The sequence below is a fragment of the Neovison vison genome, chromosome 8 (genome assembly GCF_020171115.1).
Source record: "Neovison vison isolate M4711 chromosome 8, ASM_NN_V1, whole genome shotgun sequence".
NCBI classification, from domain to species: Eukaryota; Metazoa; Chordata; class Mammalia; order Carnivora; family Mustelidae; genus Neogale; species Neogale vison.
The window spans coordinates 27,048,174-27,058,725 of NC_058098.1; the positions used below are offsets into that span (position 1 = coordinate 27,048,174).

The window sequence follows — 10,552 nt, forward strand, 5'->3', positions numbered from 1 at the left end:
CCATAACCCAACCCTGGAAAAACAAGGCATTGTCGTGTGCTCTGGGAGGCAGAGTCCGTTTCATTTTGTTTCTGGATAAACAGAAAAGGTATAGAAAAGCAAACGAAACGGGGTACATCCTCCTCCGCTCGGGCCCGCCTCAGGGCCGAGGGCCGTTCGCGATGCTGCCTGAATGAAATCGAGGACCGCTTGCGAAAGAGCGAATCCTCGAGAGCGCAGCCCGGGGCTGCCAAGCCCTCGCAAGGGACAGGGACGCGCTCCAAGCGGCGCATCCCGCCTTGGCGCCTGGGAGGTGGGGCCGGAGCGCGTCGCCGGAATCGCAGTTCGGCCGTTACCCGAGGGCTCCCGGCCGGCGCTGGCCGCGGCGCGCCGCGGGTAAATACCTTCAGCGGGGAGGGGGAGAGAAGCGTCGAATTTCAAAAAAAGAAAAAAAAAAAAACACCAAACCCCCACAGCCCCCGGCGGGCGGGCGCGCGGATGGGCGCCCTTTGGCTGCAGGAGCGAGTGGAGGATGCTGGGAAGGAGGTAAAATGGCCACCGGCGGCGGCGCGGAGGAGGAGAGGAAGCGGGGGCGGCCGCAGCTCCTGCCCCCCGCGCGGCCCGCGGCTCGCGGCGAGGAGGCCGAGGGCGGCCGCGAGAAGATGGGCTGGGCCCAGGTGGTAAAGAACCTAGCCGAGAAGAAGGGCGAGTTCCGCGAGTCGCGGCCGCCGCGGCGGGAGGAGGAGGGAGGCAGCGGCGTGGGCGGCGGGCTCGGCGCCCCCGCGGGCCTGGCGGCGCCCGGCCTCGGCGACTTCCCCCCGGCCGGCCGTGGGGATCCGAAGGGTCGGCGGAGAGACCCGGCCGGCGAGGCGGCGGACCCCCGCAAGAAGAAGGGTGCAGCCGAGCCGGGCCGGAGGAAGAAGGCCGAGGCGGCGGCGGCCATGGCGAGCCCGGCCAGGCCTGGCGCGGCCGAGGACGCGGCGGAGCGGTCTGCTCAGGACGAGCAGGCGGTGGCGTCGGGCCCCGCGGCGGGCCCGGGTAAGGGGCGCTTCCTGGTGCGCATCTGTTTCCAGGGAGACGAGGGCGCCTGCCCGACTCGGGACTTCGTTGTGGGCGCGCTCATCTTGCGCTCCATCGGCATGGACCCGAGCGACATCTTCGCGGTCATCCAGATCCCTGGCAGCCGCGAGTTCGACGTGAGCTTCCGCTCGGCGGAGAAGCTGGCCCTGTTCCTACGCGTCTACGAGGAGAAGCGCGAGCAGGAGGACTGCTGGGAGAACTTTGTGGTGCTGGGGCGGAGCAAGTCCAGCTTGAAGACGCTCTTCATCCTCTTCCGGAACGAGACGGTGGACGTGGAAGACATCGTGACCTGGCTCAAGCGCCACTGCGATGTTCTGGCCGTGCCCGTGAAAGTGACCGACAGGTTTGGGATCTGGACCGGGGAGTACAAGTGTGAGATCGAGCTGCGCCAAGGGGAGGGCGGGGTTAGGCACCTGCCGGGGGCCTTCTTCCTGGGGGCCGAGAGGGGCTACAGCTGGTACAAGGGGCAGCCCAAGACGTGCTTTAAATGTGGTTCCCGGACCCACATGAGCGGCAGCTGCACGCAGGACAGGTGCTTCAGGTGTGGGGAGGAGGGACACCTGAGCCCTTACTGTCGGAAGGGCATCGTGTGTAACCTCTGTGGCAAGCGAGGACACGCCTTTGCCCAGTGTCCCAAAGCAGTTCACAATTCCGTGGCAGCTCAGCTAACCGGGGTGGCTGGGCACTGAACACCCGCCTGCCTGCCAGGGTGAATACAGAGCCAGCTTACCCCTCTTAAGTGCCAAAACTTTTTTTTAGACCATTTTTTACGTTTTCGAAGGAGATCTTTTTAAACCTACAAGAGACATCTCTCTCTGCCTTCTTAAACCGAGTTTACTCCATTTCAGCCTTTTCTGAATTGGTGACTCTGTCATCAGTAACTACCGAGAACTGTAGTGTGCAGATGTGTAGCCTCGCCCTTTTTAAAATTTTGTTTTCATTTTTGTATGAGTTGTTTTTGTTTTTTTGTGTGTGTGGGTTGTGTGGGTTTTTTTGTACTTTTTACTCCCCACGCCTTGTCTTTTCCCTGGACTTTCACCCATTGGGCTGCCTTGCTCATCTTATGCCCCAGCACTAGGTATGGGGCCCACCACGTGGTAGGCACTCCATCAGTGTTTGTTGAATTGAGAACATTGTTGACTGTGGCTTCCGTCAGGGTGACTACTTTTTGCAGCTCTTCCCCTCCCGGTTTAATTTGCTGCTTCTAATCTATGTGGTCTGAGAATTTGTGAAACCAGTGTTGTTAGAAGTGTATGTAATCTGAGTCAATAAGCTCTGAATGGTGGCCAAGGGCCTCTCTTATGGCATTAAAATGCATGGACTTTGGGACAGCTGTTCAGTGGCTCAGAAGCCATTTTTCACAGAATCATGGAATTTGGAATCTTCTTGTTGGAAAGGACCTAAAAATTGGTTTAGACCAATCCCCTGGATTTCCAACAGATGGAACAGGCCCAGAGAGGTTGAATGACTGGGTCAAAATCACAGAGCTGTCTGGTGCCAGAGCTAGCCTAGAGTAGAGTTCCCTGACCCCAAGCCCGGTGCTCATTCCACTACCTCTCACACTTCGCAACATTTTCCTCAACACTTGAGGGCCCAGAAAGTCTGATCTCTCCAGAATGATGAGCCCAGAGGAATGCTTAGAAATCATCTGGGGGAGGAAGCAGAAAGGGATTTAGCAGGGGCTTCTGAATACTTGGGAGATAGGGAAGGGACAAAGGAACATAAGCTAGAGGGTACTCATTGCTCCCTGGGGTATCTTATCTGGATTAAAGTGCCAAGTCCTTTGGGGCCTTACCCTACATCATTCATTGCCACCACTTAGAAATGGGGGTGTTCCTGAATAAGGAAACCTCCCAGACGTTTACATTTGTACCTTAGCCTCCATAGCTAGAAACCCCAGAGAAGTCTCAAACTGGAGCTCATCCACAATTTCCTGACTCACAGGAGAAAGGTGATTTTAACCTGGAATCATAAGCTGTTAACTCTAAAATATGCTTGCAAAACAGGTCAAGCAAGAGGGCATTGGGTCAACTAAGTGTTATCAAGTTAAAGTAGAAAAGACAGTACACTGCTTTTGTTTTAGTTTTTGTTTTCCCTTTGCTTTATGTTTTGCTATTTCCTTGTGGCTTAGAATGTAAAATCGATTGTTAAGTTTTGTTCTGAATAAATATTTATCTTTTGTATTGCTAACACCGTTGCCCTATCTCCTTTCAAAGTGTAAGATGCTCCAGTACACAGAGACTCTTTCAATCAATCCATATTTCTACACATCATTTGTTTACCCTGCAAATACATTTCTAACCCGCGCAGGCAACGCTTAGCACCTACTATGTTGTGCCAAGCCCTTTGGAGTGGTTACTTAAGCCCTATGTATGCATCGCACTCACTTAGCACATTGTAAAAACTCAAGTTCTAAGCCCTAACTTTGCTCCAAGGAATCAAAATCACTGGTGTGAGTGAAAATATTTTTAGTGAGCATCCTCAAACAATTCTGATGGGCAGCCAGGTTTGAGACCACAGTTCTGACCTGTACTAAAATGAGAAAGATGGATTCTGGCCTCGGGAGATTACAATGGGGAAAACAGAAGTAAGATGTTCACTTCATCATCTTAGAGTTCCTGTAAATGCCCACGAACTGGATGCAGAGTATTTATGGACTTTTAAAAGTGCATCTCTTCCGGTACTAGAGGAGGAAGAAAGAGGCCAGGAAACTTCCTACAGAGCTGACACTCCTCCAAGCCAGCCATGGAGACCCCAGACAACTGACTGAAGGATTTTCAGCTCTGAGACTAAAGTGATCCAATCCTAAGAACTAGAGTTCTCAGTGTTGATTCTCTAACTCAGTGATTTGAGGATATTTCCAGAGCTGATAAGGTGTAGTTGAGGCCTGGTTGGCTTTTAGGAGCCCAGGCCAGCTCAGCCTCTCCTTGTCTCCCAAAGCTAACAGACCCTTCCCTCTTTAATCCCTCCCCCTCATCTCCCCGCTTCTCTGCCTTGGGTTTCCCTCCCTCACAGGCAGAAGGCGGGGAGAAAGCCTGCATTCATCATAGCCGCCCTCCCTCCAAGCAGGCCCTGTGCCAAGGAGCCTCCTTGGAAGGAATCTTCCCTCTCTCTGCCCTCCCCCTCTCCCTCCTCCCATCTCTTCTAAGGGAGCAGAGGAAGAAACTATTTCCCTGCCCATCCCCCCACAGGATCTGCTCCAGGGCCTCCTGCCTGGCGGTCTGGGGACAGAGCCATGGGCTGGAATGGAACAAACCTCCCCCAGCTTCCTCTCCTGATCTAGCAACCCCCAAATTACAATCCCTCACTGTTCAAGGGTTCCTAAGGAGTGTGCAGAGATCCCCAGAATGAGCTGGCTGACTAGCTGGCATTCCTTCATTGGGCTTTCAACAAATACTGAGAGCCATTAGAGCCAAGCCCCCAGGCCCTATAGCTCAGGGGTTAGAACACTGGTCTTGTAGAGCCAAGCCCTCCCACAAGGCACTTTGCATGTATCCTAAATGAGACAGTTACTTGCCAAGGGAGATGCAGACGAGTAATGGGCAGTTTTTAAGATAATATTAAATATTTTTAAATATTCTGAAAAAATTATACAAAGAATATAGAATTGAAGTACAGGTCTCCTGGAAGAGATGATGATGTCATGACAGAAATTTGCAAGATGAAGAAGCCAGGTGAAGAGTGCAGAGCCATCTATGCATTACAAACAACCTGTGCAAAGACCCAGGGGCCGAAGCATAAAGGGTGTTCAGGCTGACTGTAGAGTCCCAAAGATGTGCTTGGGAAAAGGCCAGGAGGAGGTGACCCAGGGCCTGTCGGTGTGACTTAAGGGGCTTTATTTTGTCCTGACCCCCTCCAGTCTGGCCACCTCCATTCCATCCACTTAGCATGAATCCTAAATGCCAACTCTTTCTGGCAATGAAATAGAGCAACATAGTCAAGTTCCCTGGGACTCAAATTCTAGAGGCACACAAAGACATAATTACAAACTATGATCAAGCCCTGAAAGAAACATACAGAGACTGATCTGGTCTTGGAGGTTGGGGATAACTTCCCAGAGAAAACCTTTGAAGTGAGATCAAAAATACATATCAGTTAATTGAGAGATAGGATAGGGGGTTAACAGGTGGCAAGGGTATACTAGCCTAGGCAAAAGGGACAACAAGCATAACAACCCTATGGTGAGAGGAGGCATGGCCGGTTCTAGAAACAAATGAAGCCCAGTGTTATCAGTCCAGGTTTAGAAACAGAAACCACTCTAGGTACTGAAGAAAGTGATGGGGCCTAGGTTGGGTCTTAGGAATGAATCCTAGAACCTTACTGAACTGACCTACTAAAAGAGCTACTACCTCATAGAAACGAGCTAGGAAGCCATCACTGGAAAGGCCAAGTTTGAGGACACACTACTGAAGCTACCATCCAAGGACAGGCTGCCGGGATCAGGAGGCCACTGCCATTTCTACCAACAAGACAATGAAATAAGTTTTTGAAGCCAGAGACAGGACACCAGTATATCCACAACCTTACTTAGGAGCAGAAACAGCCAAAACTGTTTGACTTCTGCCTGACTTCCACCTTCAAACCTTATGCAAATATATCTACTTGCTAGAGCTCAAGCTGGAGGGGAGTCAGGAAGTGTTTTAGCTTTCCAGCATGTGTAGCACAGGAAGGCGCATAAACAGTGAGAATCAGGGCACTTGGCTGGCTCAGTTGGTAGAGTCTGCGACTTTTTCTTTCTTTCTTTCTTCCTTTTTTTTTTTTAAGTTTTATTTATTTAAGTAATCTCTACACCTCACATGGGCCTCGAACTCATGACCCTGAGACCAAGCGCTGTATGCTTTTCCGACTGAGCCAGACAAGAACCCCATGAGCCTGTGACTTTCTTTTTTTTTTTTTTTTTTGTCAGAGAAATAGCACACGCACAAGCAGGGTGGTCAGCAGGCAGAGAGAGAAGAAGGCTTCCCACTGAGCAAGGTGCCCCCACCCCCATAGACCCTGGGATCATAACCTGAGCTGAAGGCAGGCACTCAAATCACTTTGCCATGCAGGCAGCCCATGCAGCATCTTGATCTCCAGGTAGTGAATTCGAGCCCCACGTTGGGGGTAGAATTAAAAAAACAAACAAAAAACAGTGTGAATGGGGGCCATCTGCCAACTAATCCTATCCAGAACAGCTAGTGTGGCCACCGCACAGAGGCACAATGTATACAAAATACATTGCATTTTGTACAATGGTACAAAATAAGGCTGAAGATCCTGGGCCATGTTTAGAGTTTAAATCTAAGAATGATGAGGAGGAGACACTGAAAGGTTTTTAAGCAAGGAAGAGACATTATCGGCGTTAAATTTTTAAAAGATAATTCAGAGGGCCCATGGGTGGCTCAGCCAGTTAGGCATCTAACTCTTGATCTCAGCTCAGGTCTTGACCTCAAGGTCATGAGTTCAAACCCCATGTTGGGCTCCATGCTGGTGTGGAGCCTGCTCGATAAAAAATAAAAATTGAAATCAGGATGATATTTCAGCAGGAGCCCAAGTATAAAGAAGGGAGGGGGTCCCAGGGGTGCCAATCAGTTAAGCAGCTGACTTCAGCTCAGGTCATGATCTCGGGGTCCTGGGGTTTAGCCCCACATTGGGATCTGTGCTCAGCAAGGAGTTGGCTTCTCCTTCTTCTGTTTCTCCCCCTACTCATGCTCTCTCTCTCTTGCTCTCTCAAATAAATAAGATCTTCTTAAAAAAAGATTTTATTTATTTATTTGGCAGAGAGCAAGAGAGAGAGCAACCAGGAGTAGCAACTGAGCAAGGAGCTGAGCCAGGAGCCTGACATGGGACTCGATTCCAGGACCCTGGGAGCACGACCTGAGCTGAAGGCAGGTACTTAACCCACTGAGCTACCCAGGCATCCCTAAATGAATAAAATCTTTTTTAAAAAAAGTATAAAGTTTGAGAAGAAGGTCTTGAGGCCGATTTGAGACACAGAGAATGTCTGAAGAAAGGTATGGAATAGGTGGTTTAACCCAGGTCTTAAATTCTAAGGAGAGTTCTGGGCCAGAGAAAGAAACAGAAGTCCTATAGCGATGGCCTTCAAACTTTTTAGCTACATCCTACAATAAGACAGACATTTTATACCATGGCCATCAGACATATGCACATATGTACGTATATATAAAGAAACCAGTGTTTATGTATATAAAAAAATAACATTAACCCTTTGGGTGATGTGCCCTGACATTTTCCATTCTATTGCTTCATTCTTTTACAAATTCTTACACAACCCATTAAATTGATTTTACAGCCTCCTAACGGGTCATGAGAAAAAGCTTGAGGGAGAAAGAGTACAGCAACTTGGATCACACTGTAAGCAGCTCTGACATGTGAGTCTTCCCCGATGGAAAAGGATATTGTGACACACTAACAAAGGACAGTCAGAAGGGAAAATGGAAACAAGAGTGGAGAGACATACAACCAAGGAAGGAAAGTTACATCAGTGGGATTAACAACTGGACTGAGTCCTGTAAGATATTGAGTAAAATTGGGCTTTGAGAAATATCAAGCGAAGTCAGGCTTGAAGAGCACCCCTGGACTGAGTAATGGGGAGGTCACTGGTGAAGGCCTTTTAGAGGCAGAATGATGGCAGCAGGAGACCGACCAAGGAACAATCTTCCTAAAATGCCAATCCAGTGCTCTGGGGCTCCCTATAGCTCTAGGGAGTCAACCTAATATCCTACTCCTTTCGCAAGAGGCTCCTGAACTCCTTTGGGACCTCATTCTCAGCCAGAATGCCCATCACATCTGCTCATGTCACCTCCAGGTAGGAATTCAGGATGGTGGAGGGTGCAGTGGTACAAGAGGAAACTGTGGGTGAACAGAGCTCAGATTATACAAATTTAAGGTGGGGTCTCATGAGAGTGTACCAGACATGTCCAAATCCGATGGGTCCATACAGTGCCACTTACTGGATCGTCAACCTGAGACTATTTGGGGGAGGACATGTTTCATGAAAACAAAAACAGATATCATACAGAGGAGAATGCAAACTTTACAGAGCTTTAAAGTAAAACATGGGAGGAGCCTGGGTGCCTCAGTCTGTTGAGCGTCTGACTCCTAATTTTGGTTGGGGTCATGATCTCGGGGTTGTGGGATCCACCCTGAGTCAGGCTCTGAGCTGGGGGTGGGTGCTGCTCAGGATTCTCTCTCTCCTTCTGTGCACCCCCAGCTAAATAAATAAATAAAAACACGGACTATTTTTGGAAAAGTTTGGCATGATCTATCAAAATTTAAAATTCACATAATTGGAGTGCCTGGGTGGCTCAGTGGGTTAAGACTCTGCCTTCAGCTCAGGTCATGATCTCAGGGTCCTGGGATCGAGCCCCGCATCAAGCTCTCTGCTCAGAACTTCCTTCTCTCACTGCCTGCCTCTCTGCCTACTTGTGATCTGTCAAATAAATAAATAAAATCTTTTAAAAAGTAAATAAATAAAATAAAATCGACATAATCATTAACACAGCATTCACTTATAGGAAATGAATCTATAGCTAGATCATTCTCTCTCTCAAATAAATAAATAAGTAAACCTTTAAAAGAAAAATAAAGTCAACAAAGTAAGATATGGTATGTTACTGTTTAAAATTTTTAACTTTAACTTTTTCATTTTTTTCAACTGTTAAAATTTCTAACTTTAACTTTTTCATTTTTTTCAGTGAGTTATAATAGACAAATTGTAAAATATTTAAAGTGTACAATGTAGTGATTTGACATACATATTGTGTTTTAAGATTATGGAATTAATATGTACACATGCTTATTTATATATAGAATAATTCTGGAAGGCTATTAATGAAATTGGTAACTGCTGTGGTTTCTTTTTTTCTAAGATTTATTTATTTAAGGGTGCCTGGGTGGCTCAGTTAGTTAAGCCACTGCCTTTGGCTCAGGTCATGATCCCAGGGTCCTGGCATCGAGCCCCATATTGGGCTTCCTGCTTAGAGAGGAGCCCACTTCTCCCTCTCCCTCTGCACCACCCCCCTGCCTTGTTCTCTTGATCTCTTTCAAATAAATAAATAAAATCTAAAAAAAAAAAAAAGTTTTCTTGACTTATTTGAGAAAGAGCGCATGCCTGTGGGGGGTAGGGGACAGAGGGAGAGAGAATCCCCAAGCAGATTCCCCACTGAGCGTGGAGCCTGACTGGGGGGTTTGATCCCAGGACGCAGAGATCATGACCTGAGCCAAAATCAACAGTCAGCAGCTTAACCGACTGCGCCACCCAGATGCCCCAACTATTGTAGCTTCTGAGAAGAACTAGATATTTGGTGTATGGGATGAAAGGAAAATTTATTTTCTACAGTATGTCCCTAGAGGTTTTGTTTTGTTTTGTTTTGTTTAAATTATTTCATGTGTTGGGGTACCTGGGTAGCTCAGTTGGTTAAGCGTCTGCCTCCTGCTCAGCTCATGATTCCAGGGTCCTGCGACAGAGTCCCACATAGGGCTCTCTGCTCAGTGGGGAGCCTACTTCTCCCTCTCCCACTCCCCCTGCCTGTGCTCTCTCTCTTTCTCTGTCAAATAAATAAATAAAATTTAAAAGAAAATTATTTCATGTGTTATCTCTGACAAACAACAACAAAAATAAGTGCAAAATACAACACAAGACTTCAAAGAAATTCCTGTAGACTCTGCAGAGACTGGAGTCCATTTCCTCTATCTTTAAAAATTTAAAAAAAAAAAATTGATGGGAAAGTTTAAGACCCTAGAACAGCAGACTCACTGCTCTCCCTGCTTCCTAGCTTGGTCTCCTTCAATCCACGACTACAGTCCCCAGAATGATATTTGATCGCATAACTCCCCCATTTAAAGACCTTCAAAGACTTTGTGTCCTCCCTGGGGCCCACCAGGCCCTGCTGGAGCCCTGCCTCTTCTGGGCCTCACCCCGTCACCCTGGCTGGGCTCCTGCTAGTCATTCCAGGAATTCACCCATGGTTAACTCTTACCTTTCCTGGTGCTCAGCTCTAATGCCACTTCCTACCTGCAGCCTCCCCTAATCTTCTAGAGGAGACCCTCTCACACTCTGCCGTCATTTCAGCAGCTCCTTGCAAGTACAATGGTATGTTTATTTATGCCACGGCTTTATTAATATCTGTCTCTGTCTCTCGATTTTGAGCTCGCAGAGGACAGGGACCAGGGCTTTTTTTTGCTCTTGGTTATAGCCCAGCATTTAGCACTGTGCGTGGTACATCGTAGAAGCCCAATAAGTGTTCATTTGCATGAATGATCTAGAAATTACTTGGCTAAGGTTACAGATCAAGACATTGTGTCTACTTGTCCTTTTTTTTTTTTTTTTAAAGATTTTATTTATTTATTTGACAGAGAGAGATCACAAGTAGACAGAGAGGCAGGCAGAGAGAGAGAGAGGGAAGCAGGCTCCCTCCTGAGCAGAGAGCCCATGCGGGACTCGATCCCAGGATCCTGAGATCATGACCTGAGCCGAAGGCAGCGGCTTAAC

The 10,552-nt window shown here is 48.1% G+C and overlaps 1 protein-coding gene across 1 annotated transcript; it reads left to right on the forward strand.

Annotated features, from left to right (window-relative positions):
* Positions 1-429: 429 nt before the first annotated feature.
* On the forward strand, positions 430-3,249 carry ZCCHC3 (zinc finger CCHC-type containing 3). The gene has a single exon (XM_044263295.1). The coding sequence runs from the start codon at positions 531-533 to the stop codon at positions 1,746-1,748; it is 1,218 nt and encodes a 405-aa protein (XP_044119230.1). The 5' UTR covers positions 430-530; the 3' UTR covers positions 1,749-3,249.
* The last annotated feature ends 7,303 nt before the right edge of the window (positions 3,250-10,552 follow it).

Excerpts from the sequence above, each read along its gene's own strand:
- ZCCHC3 (XM_044263295.1), top strand. The coding sequence starts at position 531 with ATGGCCACCGGCGGCGGCGCGGAGGAGGAGAGGAAGCGGGGGCGGCCG.